This window comes from Microtus oregoni, unplaced genomic scaffold, assembly GCF_018167655.1.
Source record: "Microtus oregoni isolate MIOR12 unplaced genomic scaffold, Mior012 000000F_ref0000247, whole genome shotgun sequence".
Lineage (NCBI taxonomy): Eukaryota > Metazoa > Chordata > Mammalia > Rodentia > Cricetidae > Microtus > Microtus oregoni.
Window position 1 is genome coordinate 13,551,915 of NW_024543059.1, and position 17,863 is coordinate 13,569,777.

At 44.9% G+C, this 17,863-nt stretch overlaps 1 protein-coding gene across 1 annotated transcript in view; it reads right to left on the reverse strand.

Annotated features, from left to right (window-relative positions):
* The window catches only part of Whamm (WASP homolog associated with actin, golgi membranes and microtubules), a 28,005-nt gene extending 10,142 nt beyond the window's left edge, over positions 1-17,863 (reverse strand). Inside the window, exons 1-5 of the mRNA XM_041661138.1 lie at positions 17,230-17,863; positions 14,450-14,623; positions 11,137-11,287; positions 1,861-2,030; positions 614-779 (exon numbers count right to left, since the gene is read on the reverse strand). Coding sequence (XP_041517072.1) covers positions 614-779; positions 1,861-2,030; positions 11,137-11,287; positions 14,450-14,623; positions 17,230-17,856 — 1,288 coding nt within the window. The 5' untranslated portion in view covers positions 17,857-17,863. The remainder of the gene's footprint in view (positions 1-613; positions 780-1,860; positions 2,031-11,136; positions 11,288-14,449; positions 14,624-17,229) is intronic.

Here is a 17,863-nt window from a genome sequence, read left to right on the forward strand (position 1 = left end):
GCCATCTTCTCTCCGAAGTGCAAAGTCTGGGATGCAAAGAGAACAGCATGGACACGGAAGGCCCGCCCTCATCTGCTGCTGGGTGCCCTTCTGTGCAGCCTCTCTACGGGCTATTATGAAACTCAGAAGAGAGAAATAATAGAGGGAAGAGGAAGATGTATTTCAAATTTCTACCCTAGCCATTTTGGTAGCTACATATTAAAGTGTTAGTAAGCATTGCCCTTAACCCAACCATTCTATTTTTAAATATTTATCTCATAAATTATCAGGAATCTGTGGACAGGACATGTACAAAAAAGATTTTCTGCTGCACCAATGTTCAAGACAGGGAGAGACCAGAAACCACAGTATGCCTGGAAAACGGACACTATGTGGCCATTAAAATTCAGAGTTTTCAAAATTATTATACTTAAATGAGTCTATTGTATATTAGGTAAAAATGAGGTAACTTGATAGAGTATTGAATCTACTGTCGAACAATAAACATCCTAAAGAGAAACTAAAAACAGGCAGTAGCTGTAGTGGGTCATTCATAAGACTAAATTGATAATTGGTCTACATGTCCTCGAACATGTGACTCGACATTTCATTCTGACATAAACGTGAATGTTACCTTTTATAAGTCTCTTAACAGAGTCCAACCGTGTGACAAGGATCGTCTCCTCACTTCTCAGGATCTCAAGTTTAACCTCATACAATTCCAGCTGAATCTCGTAATACTGTATTTCCAGCTCATCTACAGCATCTATGGTCTTTCCCTGGACTGGAAGTTCCTCCACCTGTGTGCAGAGAGGAATACATGATTAGCATAGTAAGCATCCTGGCCTTGTTCTGCTCTTCCAACTCTAAGAAAGGAGTCAGACAAAGCACTCACATCTCAAGAGACAAACTTGAATGCATTCAGTGTGCTCTACATACACTCCACCTTAAATCAAGGCAACACATTTGTGGTCTAGAAACATTAAATATTAGCACTCTTAAGCACCAGTGTGGCAATATTGAAGGGGCCTTTGGAGGTGATAGGTCTGATGAGGTCGAGGGGTGGGACCCTGTGGTGGGAAGGCTCTTAGTGGTGCTTCCTCTCATGGACAGGAGAGGCTGTGAGCACACAGCAAGGATGGCCACAGCCAGGAAGAGAGCCCTCAATCTTCGGTGTCTATCTCCAGAGCTGTGAGGAATAATTAAATATCTTTGTAGTCAGCCCAACTATGGCATCTTCTTACAAGCAGCCTGATCTAAGGCAGCTACTGACAAGATTCTGCTCTGAAGTCCCAAGACTATGGAAATTCTTACCTGACTATGAGCCTATGAAGAGCCACTTAGATTAAGACATAGTGGAGCCCTTGTTTAGCTACGATGGGCTGGGGCTCAGTGGTGGGATACATGTTTAGAACCTGTATGCAAGATGTTGGCTCCAGGACACTGTCACACTGTTCACAAGCAGAGGCATGCAGATACACACACGTGTGTGTGTACAGGAGTATTTACTGAACATACTGCTGGATTGTTTTTTTTGATTTTCGAGACAGGGTTTCTCTGTGGCTTTGGAGCCTGTCCTGGAACTAACTCTGTAGACCAGGCTGGTCTCGAACTCACAGAGATCTGCCTGCCTCTGCCTCCCAAGTGCTGGGATTAAAGGTGTGCACCACCACCGCCTGGCTTTGCTGGACTGGTTTTTAAAATAAATCTCCCACTTCAATCCTAAACTCAGTGTTACAAGCAAATCCTGGGCTATATTCAGAAACATCTTGAGAACATATCTACTGGAAGCCTGTGCTGGAAAACACAAAGGGAGCTCATTACCAACGCCTAGGAGGAAAGGGCAACATGCCTTTAGAGGGTTGTGTTTGTCTGTCTTACCTTCCTCTGGATTTCGGCTCGCCTGTGGCTGAGACACAGCTCTTTGGCTCGCATCAGCTGCAGAGTCTCCCGCGCTAACATGAGCTGGAGATTTTCTAGTCTGGGCATGGCTGTGGCCCAGGCAGCCTGGCCAAACCTCTTCCGATCCTGCTCCATTTGTTTCTGCATTCCTGAGTTTGTAATTAATAAAATAAAACAGAAGTACAACTCATTAATGAATCCTGGGTTGTTTCTTTGTTGCCCCTTTTTCAAACTAAAACATCCTTTCAACAACGCTTGGTCATTGATAGGAACTCTAGGTATTCAACTGAAAAGCAGGCCAATAACAGCTCATGATCCACCTCACAAGCTACCTGCTTTTATAGCTTGGTCCAGACTACTTCTGTGACTGACGGGTGGTGTGGACAGTCTGATCAACATTAAGCTCATTACTCAGCTTTCAACCGAATTTCAAATCCTAATAAACGGGTGTGCTGGTTAGTTTCTGTCAACTTGATGCAAGCTAGAGTCCCCTGGGAAGAAGATCAATTGAGCAGTTGCCTCCATCAGGCTGTCCTACGGACATGTCTGGAGGGCATTTTCTTAACTGTTGATTGATATCAACAATCAAGGGCAAGGAGGGCCTAGCCACCCTGTATGTGGTCCCCAAATGTGTAAGAATGCAAACTTAACTTCAGCCAGGGAAACAGCCCCCAGCTCCAGCAGGTGCTCCCTGAGAATCCATGGCCACTGTGGCCAAGGAAGCAGGTAGGCTAACTGAAGATCTTCACCTCTTTGTAGGCAGAGACTGCTTTCATTTCCAGGCCACCCAGACCCAAATAATTACATAGAAACTATATTAATTACAACACTGTTTGGCCAATAGTTCAGGCGATTTCCTAGCTAGCTTTTATCTTAACCCATTTCTATTATTCTGTGTATCACCACAAGGCTGTGGCCTACCAATAAAGGTTCTGGGCATCTTTCTCCTGTGGCTGCTACTGGTATCTCTGACTCTGCCTACTTTCTCTCTAGATCTCTTCCAGCCTGGCAATATTCTGCCCTGCCATAGGCTGAAGCAGCTTCTTTATTAACCAATGGCAGTAAAACACATTCACAGCATACAGAGGGGACTCCCACATCACCTCTTCTCCAATTCCAGTGCTCCAGTCTCATACCTGGCTCTGCAGACCACCTGCTGAAGCCAACCTCCCTGACCTCTACCCTGTCTCCAGTGGGCCACACAGATCTTCCCCTCCAAACTCTCCCTCTCAGCCCACCCCAAATCATGTCTTTATCCCAGTCCCCAACTATAGCAGGCACTCCCTAGGAGCCCACAGGCCATTCCAGAAGGGGAAGCAGGGAGCTAACTGCAGATCTTCACCTCTTCCTCAGCTCCTCTAAGTCCCTTCCCTAGGTTTCATCCCCACTCTGCAGCAGATCACCTGCTGTGGCCTCTCCTCACTCTCTGCCCCCATTCCCAGGGGCTAAGCAAATCCTGGTAGAACACTAGACTTTCCTCCCTCTGGGGAGCCCCCTGCATCCCCCTCCTAGCCCATTCCTATTACTGTCAGCTCCCACTACCTAGAAACACCTGGAACCCGCAGTGGTCACATCTGTCTCGATCCTAGATGAATTTCCTAACAGGCAACACACAATCACCACACTCTCCAAAGAACCAGAGAGGGCAACAGAAACCAAGGAAGGAAACCCTCACCCAACAAAGACCAGTATCAGCTCCTAGAACTACAATCTTCCCAAACCCAGATGCCTAGATGCCAGCATAAAAACACAGTAACAGCCAGGACAATGTCTCCACTAGAGTACAGCAACCCTACCACAGCAGGGCCTTAGTATTCAACATAGCCAAAAGACAACAAAAAGATCTTAAAATAACCTTTATGAATATGATAGAGGTCCTTAAAGAGGAAATTAATAAATTCCTTAAAGAAACCTATGAAAGAGGCCGAGACAGCAAACTCCACAGGAGCAAGATCCAGACCAAGGACATTTACAGAAACAGACTGAGCCAGCAACCTAGGCTGGAGCATGTCGGGGCATTTACGGAAACTGGACTGAGCCAGCGAACTCCACGGGAGCAGAGCAAACCCCAGGAGCACCAAGCAACCTCCAGGAACACAGAGTGACCATCGGGGTGACTGGAACCATGGCACTGACTGCACCACAAGGAGCAACCATGTGAGCCTTGGCTTCACTGGCACCTGGAAGACTGACCAGAGTCACAGACAGCCCCAACTACACCAAATAGAGGAAAAGATGGGTAGACAAGGTAAGAACACATGCAAATCAAAATAACTGAGATTCCATCTCACACCTGTAAGAATGGCCAAGATCAAAAACACTGATGACAACTTATGCTGGAGAAGTTGTGGGGAAAAGGGAACTACCTTCCTCAAGACCCAGTATTACCACTTTTGGGTATATATCCAAAGGATGCTCAATCGTGCCACAACTATGTTCAACTATGTTCACAGCAGCTTTGTTTGTCATAGCCAGAAACTGGAAACAATCTAAATACTCCTCAACTGAAGAATGGATAAGGAAAATGTGGCACATTTAAACAATGGAGTACTACTCAGCAGAAAAAAAAAGATAACCACATCTTGAATTTTGCAGGAAAATGGATGGAGCTAGAAAACATTATTTTGAGTGAGGTAACCCAGACACAGATAGACAATTATCACATGTACTCACTCATAGGTGGTTTTTAAACATAAAGCAAAGAAAGCCAGCCTACAAACCACAATCCCAGAGAATTTAGACAACAATGTGGACACTAAGAGAGACTTACATAGATCTAATCTACATGGGAAGTTGAAAAAGACAAGATCTCCTGAGTAAATTGGGAGCATGGGGACCTTGGAGGAGGATTGAAAGGGGTAGGGGAGAGGCAGGGAGAGGAGCAGAAAAAACTGTAGAGCTCAATAAAAATCAATTAAAAAAAAAGAAACACTGCTACAGCTGAAATCACACATTGACCCTCACACACTGATAATGGGGACTTCAATACTCCAATGTCACCAATATAGGTCATTCAGAGAAAAACTAAACAGAAATGCTAGGTCTAGGGGGCTGGAGAGATGGTTCAGTGGTTAAGAGCACTGGCTGCTCTTCCAGAGGTCCTTACTGAGATCTGGACCCTCCTCTGGCGTGCAGGCATACATGGAGGCAAAATGTTGTATACATAATAAATAAATAAATAAATAAATAAATCTTTAAAAAAACAGAAAAGAAATACTAGATCTAACTGATGTTATAAACCAAATGAACCTAACAGCTATTTACAGAACATTTCACCCAAATACAAAAGAATATACCTTCTTCTCCACAGCTCAAGGAACTTTCTCCAAAATTGACCATGTACTCCAATACAAAGCAAGTCTCAAGAGATGCAAGAAAATTGAAGTAACACACTGTATGCCAGACTACCATGGATTAAAGTTGGATACCAACAACAAAAACAGAATGCTTACAAACTCTCTACTGAATGAAAAATGGGTCAAGACAGAAATTAAGAAATTAAAGACTTTCTAGAATTGAATGAAAATTAATACATAATATACCCAAACTTACAGGACACAAAGAAGGCAGTTCCAAGAGGCAAGCTCATAGCAATAGATGCCAACAGAAAAAAATTGGAGCAATCTCCCACTAGTGACTTAACAACACATCTGATAGTTCTAGAACAAAAAGAAGAAATCACATCCAAAAGGAGTGGACAGTAAGAAATAATCAAACTTAGCTGAAATCAGTAAAACAGAAACAACATTAAAATACAAAGAATCAATGAAATGAAAGAGTTGGTTCTTTTTGAAAAATCAGTAAGATTAATAAACCCTTATCCAAATTAATTAAAAGGCATAAAGAAAATACCCAAATTAACAAAAGCAGAAACAAAAGAGGGACATACATCAGACATAGGAAACCCAGACAGTAAGGAAATACTTTAACAAACTGTACTCCACCAAATTTGAAAATCTAAAAGAAACGATTAACTTTCTCACTACATACCACTTACCAAAATAAAATGAACTGGACATGTTCCTTCTATTTCTATTTTGTGGAATAATTTGAGGAGAATTGGCATTAACTCTTCTTTGAAAGCCTGGTAGACTTCTGTACTAAAACTACCTGGCCCTGGGATTTTTTGGTTGGGAGACTTTGTATTTGTCCTGACCCATCCTGCTGTGGCTTCTAAATAATCATTCAAAGGCTTAATATCAATTACAAACTGCTTGGCCTATAGTTCAGGGTTATTACTAACTAGCTCTTACATTTAAATTAACCCATGTCTATTAATCTATGTATTGATATGTGGCCATGGCTTTTACTGGTCTGCTGGCATCTTGTTTCTTGGGTGGCTAGTCTCTTTCGACTCCGCCCCCCCCCTCCTGTTTTCAGTTTGGCTTTCTTGCCAGCTATATTCTGCCTTGCTATAGGCCAAAGCAGCTTTTATTATCAACCAACGAGAGCAACATATATTCAGAGCACAGAAGGGTTACCCCCACAGCACTGTTTCTATTTTGTTAGAGGTTATAGATCAGTTTAGATTGCTTACCTAATGTAGAGTTTACTTTGGTAAGTGGTATGTAAAAGTGGATGACTGTATGCAGAAGAATCCAAATAGATACACACTTATCACCTTGCACAAAACTCAACTTCTAATCAAATGGATCAAAGACATCAACATAAAACAGATACACTAAACCTGATAGACAAGAAAGCAGAGACAGGCTTAAACGCATTGGCACAGGAAAAGACTGAACAGAACACAGGCACTAAGGTCAACAATCAATAAATGTGATCTCATGAAACTGAAAAGTTTCTGAAAAGCAAAGGACACCGTCATTCAGGCAAATCATCAGTCTACAAAATGGGAAAAGATTTTCACCAACTGCACATCTGATGGAGGACAAATATCCAAACTATATATAAAGAACTCAAAAAAACCCAAATATCAAGAAAAACAAATAACCCAATTTAAAAAAATGGGCACAGATTACAGAGAGAATTCTCAATAGAGAAAATTCAAATGCCTGAGAAACACTTAAAGAAATGTTTGATATCCTTAGGCATCAGGGAAATGCAAATCAAAACTACTCTGAGATCTCATCTTTACACCTGAGGATACTGGTGAGGATGTACAGTAAGAGGAACACTCATCCGTTGCTGATGGGAATGCAACCTATATAGAACTATGGAAATCAGTGTGACGGTTCCTCAGGAAGATGGAAATCTGTCTACCTCAAGATTCAGCCATACCACTTTGGGGCATTATACCCAAAGGAGGCTTCATCCTACCACACAGACACTGGTTCAACCATGTTCGTTGCTGCTCTATTCATAATAGCCAGAAACTGGAAATAACTTAGATGTCCCTCAACAGAAGAATGGGTGAAGAGAATATGGTACATTTACACATCAGAAAATTTCTCAGCTGTTAAAAAAAATGGCATCATGAAATTTGTAGGCAAATGGATAGAACTTGAAAAAAATTATCCTGAGTAAGCTCAGATCCAGAAAAAACAAATACATTATGTATTCACTTATATGTGGACTTCAGCTGTTAAGTCAATGATAACAAAGCTACAATCTGAAGAACCAGGGTTATTTATAAAGGAGGGACTAGGGGAGACAAATAGATCTCATTAGGAAAAGGAAATAGAATAGTTAGTTATGGATGAGACGCTGGAATGGGAGAGAGATAAAATTAAGGGCCATCTGAGTGGTAGTGTGGGGTCCTAATACAGTAGAGGCCTCCTAAAACATTTACACATAGAAAGGTATTCTAAATAAAGTTGCCAAATAATGGGGAGATAGCCCCAACTGGCCATCTTTAAGTTATCAAATAAATCTTCCAATACTGGAGCCGGGCGGTGGTGGCGCACGCCTTTAATCCCAGCACTCGGGAGGCAGAGGCAGGCGGATCTCTGTGAGTTCGAGACCAGCCTGGTCTACAAGAGCTAGTTCCAGGACAGGCTCCAAAACCACAGAGAAACCCTGTCTCGAAAACCAAAAAAAAAAAAAAAAAAAAAAAAAATCTTCCAATACTGGGATTGGGCTACGTCTAATTGAATTTTTGGCCAAAGGGGTCCAGAGGGAATCCTCAAACAACCAGGCTGTTGCAAAGACTATAGGTTGCTCTCCACAAACTGACGGCATAGTGGTTAAAATAAAAATGGTCCCCAGAGGTCCAAAGCCTGTGGCACTATTAAGAGGTGTGGTCTTGTTGGAGTAGGTGTGGCCTTCTTGGAGCAGGTGTGGCTTTGAGGTCTCAGACACTCAAGCCTGGCCTAGTGTGGCATGTCTATTCCTGCTTCCTATAGATCCAGATGTAGAACTCTCAGGTCCTTCTCCAGCACCATGTCTACCTTCATGCCACTATTGCTTCCTACCATGATGATAATGGAATAAATCTCTGAACTGTATGTAAGCCAGCCCCAATTAAATGTTTTCCTTTATAAGATTTGTCATGGTCATGGTGTCTCTTCACAGTAATAAAACCCTAACTAAGGCAGATGGCAAGGCCCCATTACAGAGACAACACCTATACGACTCATCGAAAATGGAGAAGTCAAACTGGTGCCTACACTGAGCCTTTACCCCTATTTTCTAGTGTCTTAAATCCAGGAAGGTACTCTGCATGCTACAATAAGTGCTGCAGAATTATCCTTCTGCACACTGTGAACATCTGTCACTCCAATTGGTTTGATAAAAAGCTGAATGGCCAATAGGTAGGCAGGATTTTGGGGGCAGAGAGGATGCTGGGAAGAAGGGTAGAGGCAGGGAGTTGCCAGCCAGATGCAGCAGAAGTAAGAGATGAACATGCTGTGCTGAAAAAAGGTACCGCCATATGGCAGAGGGTAGATAAGAAATATGAGTTAGGGGCTGGAGAGATGGCTCAGTGGTTAAGAGCATTGCCTGCTCTTCCAAAGGTCCTGAGTTCAATTCCCAGCAACCACATGGTGGCTCACAACCATCTGTAATGAGGTCTGGCGCCCTCTTCTGGCCTGCAGACATACACGCAGAAAGAATATTGTATACATAATAAATAAATATTAAAAAAAAAGAAATATGAGTTAATTTAAGTGGTAAGAGTTAGTTAGTAACAAGCCTAAACTATCAGCAGAACATTTATAATTAATAATAAGTCTCTGTGTGGTTATTTGGGAACTGGCTGGCAGGACAGAAAGGTCCACCTACATATAAGAAAGATATAAACACCAACCCAGCCACAAACCTTTGATCTACAATGGTGTCCTGACTGCAAGATATGCTAGGGTAATGATAGCACACAGCTTGTAGGAGCAACCAACCAGTATTTGATTTGACTTAAGGGCCACAATGGAACTCGTATCCAACATTGCTTGGGTGACCAAACCTAAGACTAGATAGCCCAAGGTCCTAGGACAAAACCAAATACTACTGTTCTTAAAAAAAAAAAAAAAAAAAAAAAAAAAACAAGTAGCCAGGCATGGTGGTGCACATCTTTAATCCCAGCACTCAGGAGGAAGCCACAGGTGGACGTGGACTATGGAATGAGGCCAGAGCTACATAGGGAACTCTGACTTGAAAAAAAAAACAAAAAAAGTAATAAAATTACTTCTAAGAACATTCTGCTACACTCATAGATCAGTTCCTTGCTCAGTCATCATTAGAGAAGCAGATGGAAAAAATACAGAGACCCAGAGTCAGACATTACTACAGAGTGAGAGACTTTGGAATGCTTGGCCCTAAAAGGGATGTCGCCATGAAACCCCTCCCCTCAGGACTCAGGGAACCCCGTGAAGGAGGAGACAGAGTACAAGCGCCAGAGGGCACGGAGGACAGCAGAAGGACAGGTCCTCTAGATGAACGCGACCGATGCACATAGGAACTCAGAGACTGAAGCAGCACGCACAGGGCCTGCACAGGTCTGCGCCAAGTCCTTTACATATATTTCCATTTTAGTGTTTCTGTGAAATTCCTGAGTGCATGAACAAGTGGGTCTCTACTTCTTGTGCCTTCTCTTGGGCTTTTTCTTCTGTTTGTTGTTTTGTTCAATTCTGATGTATGAGTTTTTGTTTTGTCTTATTATATTTTATTACTAACCCTTAGAAGCCTGTTTTTTAATGAGAGACACAAAGGGGGTGGATTCAAACAGGAGGTGAGAAGAGGAGAAACTGAGAGGAGTAGAGGAAGAGGAAACTAATCAGGATATATTGTGTTAGAAGAAAATCTATTTTCAATAAAAGATACCAAAAAAGGAAGGAAGGGAAAAAGGAAGGATTCAAGCTAGCGATTTGAGCAAGCAATGAAAAGCCAGTAAGCAACATTCCTCCCTGATCTCAGCTTCAGTTCCTGCCTCTAGGTTCTCGCCTTAGCTTCCCTTGGTGAAAAACTTAAGATGAAAGAAACCCTTTCCTCCCCAAGTTGCTTTTGGTTATGGTGTTTATCACAGCAACAGAAGTAAACTAAGACAACTGGAACTTCTACCATTCGTTTTAAAAGATATTAAGGGTCACAATTTTATACATAAAAACATATCGTAAATGACATATATACATGTATGTATATATGTGTGTGCGTATGTATGTATGTATGATGCCTTAACAAGATTTTTTTTTTTTTTTGGTTTTTCGAGACAGGGTTTCTCTGTAGCTTTGGAGCCTGTCCCGGAACTCCCTTTGTAGACCAGGCTGGCCTCGAACCACAGAGATCCGCCTGCCTCTGCCTCCAGAGTGCTGGGATTAAAGGCATGCGCCACCACCGCCCAGCAACAAGAAGATTGACAGACATGAGGTTTCCTATTTAAGTCTAGTGTGACCCCCGCCTAGCTGGCCAATATTCTTGCTCATAAAAAGCTCCCCATGCTTTCTGGGACCCAGCCCATGGTTATGCTTTAAGTTCTCCTTCTCCTATTTGCCAAGTTTTCTTAACTTAAGCACAGAGCCCTTGTAAATGCCCAATTCCTCTCCACTCCCATGTACTATTCAGGTATGGTGCAAGTACACCTCTCAGAGGCCTGTCATGAGCACCCCAATCAGACCCAATGCTTTCACAGGATCTCAGAGCCCTGTTTTTCATCTTCAGGGTTGTTTGCTGCCCCTGCCATTTACCATGTGCTGAACAAACATATCACAGACTTCGTTCACCAGGCTGGAAATTGTCATGCTTATCCTTCTGCTGAATTCCCAGTGCCCAGCAAATGTGGTTCCTGATACTGATGATGCATGCCAATGTTTGCTGAGTAAAATAAACGTCACATATATCTTAGTACAGTAGTTTTAGTATTACCTGTTAATGCTGCTACTGTTTCCTTAAAATAATTCACAGTGACATCTTGAATAGAAACCACTGCTTCTTCAGCCCGTCTGGTCCATTCATTGGCTTCCTTCTCCAGGGAAAGCACCCTTTTAGGACCCAGGTCATCCTCACTCAGGGACTTCTACAAAACAGTCATGTACCACCATTAGGAAATCGGAAGCGGCTGTGTAGACTACTGCTTAGCTGGCTGCTGAGTAGGTGGGCTCTGGTGGGCTCTGGTGGGCTCGGTGCGGGCTCCACTGACAAAAGCTGTCCTCTGGGAATGGAGGGGAAACCCTGACTGTGCGTTACCAGGACTTTTCAGGGCACATAGGCTGCGAATGAGATGTCTGCTGTTTGGTACTCAGAACTCATGCTGCTTTCGCTGTAGTTCCTTTTAGGAACCTTAAATACTTAGTACTTAATGCAATACGGTCACCTAAAAGATATTGACATCTATGTATTCAGAGCAGTGCCATTTGCAGCTATGGGCTGAATGTTTGTGGGCCCTGAAGTTCATATATTGAAGCTTAAATCCCCAATGTGAGGGTAATAAGCCATGAGGATACAGCTCTCAAGATTAGGATTGATGCCCTTATAAAAAGGAAGAGGTATAATCTCTCTCTGCTCTTTACATCAAGACAGCCGAACATTAGCAAACAAGTACCCATCACCAGGTCTGCCAGCACCTGACCTTTGACTTCCCAGCCACTAGAACTGCAAGGACAAAAGCCTGTGCGCTGTTCTGACAGCCTGAACCAGGGGTTCCTGTGCATCCAGCATCCAGCTTCCTTCTACAAAGCTGAAGACAGTGACGCTGGTGTCGGTTAGTGTTACAGAAATGCAAGTCAGTGCTACAAGATACCACTCCCACCCACTAGGATAAAAAGACAAATAGAACAAGCGTTGAAGGCAGGCATGGTGACACATTGTAATCCCAGCATTTGGAAGGCTGAGGCAGGAGAACTGATATGAATCAAGGCTGATATGGGCTGTATAGCAATATCTGATCTCAAAAAGAAACAACAAAATATACCAAGTGCCCACACTTAGGTGCACTAAGACGGTGCACTTGATTTGGGAAACAGTCTGGCAGCCTTCAAAAGGTTAAATTAAAAAAAAAAAAAGATAAACATTATCAGGTCCAATTCCCAGTACATACACAAGAGAAACCAAAGCATGTAAGTCAAGTATAATCCCACACTCAAGAGGCTGAGGTAGGAATTCTGCTGTGAATTCAAGATCATCCTAAGCTACACAGTGGGTGTCAGGTCAGCCTGAGCTATAGCAGAGATCCTGACTCAAAAAAGGGGAGGAGGCAGCACAGGTATGCATACACATATGTTGATGGCAGCATTATCGTAATATCTAAAAAGGGTAAATGACCCAAGTGTCTGACAAGGGAGACTGGGTAAGCAAGATGCAGTATGTTCTTATAATGACAGTTATCTGCCAATAAAAAGAAATGAGGTCCCGATGGCTATGGCCAACTCTTAAAATATGCTAAGTGAAAAAGCAGTCACAAACCCACATCTGTTGTATAGTTCCACAGACCTGACTTTTTTTTTTTTTTTTTGAGACAGGGTTTCTCTGTGTATCTTTCTTTGGCTGTCTTGGAACTCACTCTGTAGACCAGGTTGGTCTCAAACTCACAGAGATCCGCCTGCCTCTTCCTCCTGAGGGCTGGGATTAAAGGTGTGCTACACCACGCCCGACTTTTCTGTGGACTGGGGAGATAGCTCACAGGGAAAAGTCCTTGCCTTGCCTGAGTTCGGATTCTAGAACCTACCTAAAGTAGATTCCAGAATCCATCTAAAGCCAGATACAATAATGTGTTCACAATATAAATGTTGTGCCAGAATAGGCAGTGGAGACAGGAGATCTCCAGCAGCTCACACACAAACAAGCACATACACACACATCATATACACAAAGATAAAAAAACAAAAATAATAAAATTTCCACAACAGTCAAATACAGAGACAAAGTAGATTAGGGACTGCATGAAGCTGGAGAAAGTGAGAGATGACTGCTAGTGGGGACAAGGTTTCTTCTGAGGGTAAACAGTATCCTAACATTATTGCTGGCAAGATGGCTAAGGGGGTAAAAGCTCTTGCTGCCAAGCCTGATGACCTGAGTTCAATCCCGGGAACCTACATGGCGGAAGGAGGAAACCCATTTTCCACAAGCTGTCCTCTCACCTCCACACACACACACACACACACTGTCCTCTCACCTACACACACACACACACACACACACACACACACACTGTCCTCTCACCTCCACACACACACACACACACACACACACACTGTCCTCTCACCTCCACACACACACACACACACACACACACACACACACTGTCCTCTCACCTACACACACACACACACACACACACACACACACACACGACTTTCCCAACAGTGATGGGAACAACCCCGTCCGTGGGTTAGAGCAGCATGTACAGAACGACTTCCTGCCGAGGTCACCAAAGCACATATATGAAGATGGCTCAGTGCAGGAGCAGAGCAGGGATCTGTCTGCTGTCTCCTGGGTCTAGCTGGTTGGACAAAAGGCAATATTAACAATGCATTTTCTAATTGGGGTCACCCTAATGGAGTCAGAATGGCAGCAAAGACTAAAGTTTAAATTACTGAATTACAGTTCAGGGCCCATTTCTAAGAAATCTACATGTGTTCTTACAGGAGAAAATAAGCTAAAGGAAATACACATCACATCAAACCACCCATCAGCAGGGACAATGTCGATGCTTCCATATCTGCGGATTCCTCGGGGGACTGATAAAATGAGCAAAGTAATCTCTCTCCTTTCAATCCGTGACCTCCCCTCTTGGGGGAGAAGGCTTGCACTTGCTCAGCAAACAGACCACCACACAGCCACAGTCCCAAGCCCACTCTTTGTTTTGACACTAAGTTTCCCAAGCTGGCTTTGATTCTCATTGCCCAGGCAGGCCTGAGCCTACCTCCTGCACAGCTAGATTTACAGATCAGTGCCACCAGGCCTGGCTGCTGCTGTTGTTGCTTGTGGTTTTATGTCCAGGGCCTTGAAAACATTGGCACGAGTTCTACCACTGAAGAACGCTGCCTATAGTCCCAGCACTTGGGAAGTGGAGGCAGGAGGATCAAGCACTTAAGGCCAGCTTTAGCTACATGGTAAATCTGAGGCCAGCCTAGGCTACATGAGACCCTTTCTCTAAATAAATAAAAATTATACATGTGTGTGTTTGTGTGACTGGAAGGATAATACACGACAGGTAGAGACAAAGTATCAGGGAACATACCAAAATATCAAGCTTACATGAGGTCGCAACTTCCCGCATATCTCTAAATGGCTGCAGTAAATACTGGAAGAACATGGTTGCCATGGTAACTAATTCCTGATATGCTTCATCTTCCTCTTGATAAACTTTCATTAACTCTACCATGGTGTTGGCTTTTCCGTGATCTTGAAGAACCTAAAAGGCAAAAGTGTAAATAATAGTAGGCATTTAAAATCATACAAAAAAACAAATAAATAAAAGAAACCCAATATTCTCAACTTTAAACCATCAATTTTAAACATTAAATAAACATGAAAATGTTCTCCAAGAAACCCAGCAACACAAGCGTGGGTAAGTAAGACGGCTTGTCCATGGAATACCACCACTACTATGTTCACATTCATACAACAGTGTTGTCTTGGGGCTCTTTAATAATATGAGGACTCAGTATAATGGCTCAAGCCTATAATCCCAACACTTGGGAGGCTGAAGCAAGAATTTTACTGAGTTTGAGGCCAGCCTGCCTGGGCTAAATCACTATTTCCAAGTCAGCCTGAGCTACAAAGCAAGGCCCAGTCTCAAAGAAAACACACAAGCAAAAACACTATATACACTTCCGTGGACTCTAACCCCATGTGTAAGACGCAGATGGACAGGTGATTTATGCCCATGAGCAGCTCAATAGTATAAGCTAGGTTAGAATTGTAATAGCTGGGAAGGAACTTGAACTTGGGGGAAATACAAATGTTAAGAGATTAAGTGGAAGGGGGTAAGAATCTAAGAAATTCTGAGCTGAGTCTGGTGGAACGGACCTATAACTCAGCTACTTGGAATGTCAAGAGTGAGTGGCTCAGGTCTTAATTACAACCACTTTGGGGGCTGAATCTGGTTCATCCTGGAGCTGAAAGCTTCTAAAAAGCATGGGATATCAGAAAAGTAGAATAAGGCCTACAAAGCTGGAGTGCAGGGTGACAGGAGGGGTGAGTAAGAGGCTAAGCCTGCCTGAGCTACCGAGAGTTCAAGGCCGCCCTGGGCAACTTAGCTTCTGCCTGAAAATAAAAATGCCGAGGAGGCAGCTTCGGTGGCAGAGGGTTTGCCTCGCATGCCCAAGACCCAATCTCCAGCATTGACTGGTATAAAATGATCAGTTAAGGTTCCAAACCTGGCTTGTCTAAAAAAAAACCTCCCGCAGTTTCCTCATATTATAAAGTGAGATCATCACGGAAAGCAGGTGTGTGAGCCACACAGCATATAGTGATCCCGGCTGAGCTAGGTGGGGTGGCAAAAGCCTATAATCCCAGCACTTCAGAGGCTGAAGCAGGAGGGTCACCGCAGTCTGAGGGTAGCCTGGGCTACACAGTGAGTTCCGGCACAGCCTGGACTAATAATATGTGAGACCCTGTCACAAAACAAAGACCCCACTAACAGAATCCTTTTATAAAGCCGTTTTAGCTTTAAAGGGGTCCTTCTATATTTATCTTAAGATAATATACAACAACCAATATTTTGCTATGTGACTAAATTCTTCTCACACCTCCCGTTCCTCAAAACACAGCAAAATCATTGCTTACTAATGGCTGTCATAATTAGCTTCGGTTCTCACCTGACATACCTGGGAAAAGGGACCCTCAAGCGAACAACTGCCTCCAGCAGAGTGGCTGTGGGTACATCTGTGGGGCATTTTTACTAATTTCTAAATTGATAGAAAAGGACCTAGGTCTGGGCGGGTGGTCCTGGACTCAGAAAGGCAGCTGAGCAAGCCCGAGAAAACAAGCCAGTAGCCAGCCTTTCCGTGAGGATGAACTGCAACCTGTAAACCAAATAACCCCTCTCTGCCCCCAGCTGCTCTGGTCAAGGTTTGCAGAGAACAAACCCAGAAAAAGAAACGGGAAATGTCCAGGGAGTACCCGTGAACAGAATGAAGCTCTGACTCTGGGCTCTCTTTGGGAAAATGTTGCTGTGTAAAACATACACGCTCCTTAAATCTTTCAGTGAACTTCTCAATGTCTCCCTTCCTTTAGGGTCTAGGTTTACCACACAAATAATGAATTGTTGTGTTTCAGACTACCTCCTTCTGGACCAAAAGAGCCTTTCTATGGTTGCCACTCCAAACTGACAAATGAAGCCTCACTTGCAAGGGCTTTCCATTTGATAGTTATTGCTTAATGAGTAACAATAAAACTATCTTTTAAAAGCCATTCCTCCTCTAAGACGCTTTTTACCCACCTCTCACCTTCCCCAGAGGACCTGGAATTGGCATTTAGCTTATGTTTTTATTTCCTACGGGAACGCGTTGTTTTCGGTTTTGCTTTCACTATCTCTGGGTTTTCCCCATTACAACATCCTGCTCCGCTAAGATCAGGGAAAAGGTGAAGGACTGAGCCTGGCTCAGATCTGCAAGTAAACTTCTTTCTAAACCACTAATGGTGGCGCTCGTCAGTAACCCCAGGATTTGAGAGGCTGAGGCAGAGGACTGCCGTGAGTTCAAAGTCAGCCTGGACCACAGAATGAACGAGTTCCTGTTTTAAAAAAAACAAACAAAAAGAGAGAGAGAGCGCGCAGGGCGTGGCGCGGAGTCGCACTCGGCTAATCCCAGCATTTGGGAAGGGGAGACAAAGATGGGGAATTCAGGTCACCCAGGGGGTACCTAAGATCCCGCCCCCAGAAAACAAACACACGAAAGTACTCCGCTGCAAAGTCTCGGGCCTCCCCCTCCCAGCCGAGGCGCAGGTGCACTACCGTCACCCGGTTCGCCCGTTGTCCCGGGGACCCGCCCTCCGTCCGGGGTCAACGCCGCGTACCTGGCGCAGCCGCGCGGCCGCCCCGTCCAACCGCGCGCGCATCGTCCTCTCCCGGAATTCGCGCAGGCCCTCGTAGTCGTTCGGGTCGCCAGGGGCCGGGAAGAGCACATCGCGCACGGCGGCACCGCCGCAGCCGTCGGCCGCCTGGCCCAGGTAGCGCTCCAGCTGGTGACAGAGCTCGTGCATCGCCGCGTCGCCGGGGTCCGCAGGCGCCGGCCACACGAGCGGCCACACGAGCGCCCACAGCCCGCGCCCCAGGCTCCAGCCCCCGCCGCCCGCGGCGTCCAGCTCGGGTGGCAGCGGCGGGAAGCAGCACTCCAGGGCCGGGCACAGCGCCGCCAACTGCCGGTGCGCGCCCCGGAACCCGGCGGCCGACAGCAGCCCGGCCCAGCTGCAACCCCCGCCGCCGCCGCCCTCCGGCGGCCCGCGTCGCCGCTGCGCCGTGCGGTCGTGACAGGTGACGGCGAACTGGCCCTCCGCGGCGTTCCAGGCCACCAGGAAACGCAGCTGGTGTCGCTCGGGCTCCCGGAAGAGGTCCTCGCGCAGCGGCACCCAGCCTTCCAGGCTGTCGGGCTGCTCGCAGGCCATGGCCGCCGCGTACCCCCGGACCCCGCCGGGCCGCGACATTTTTCGC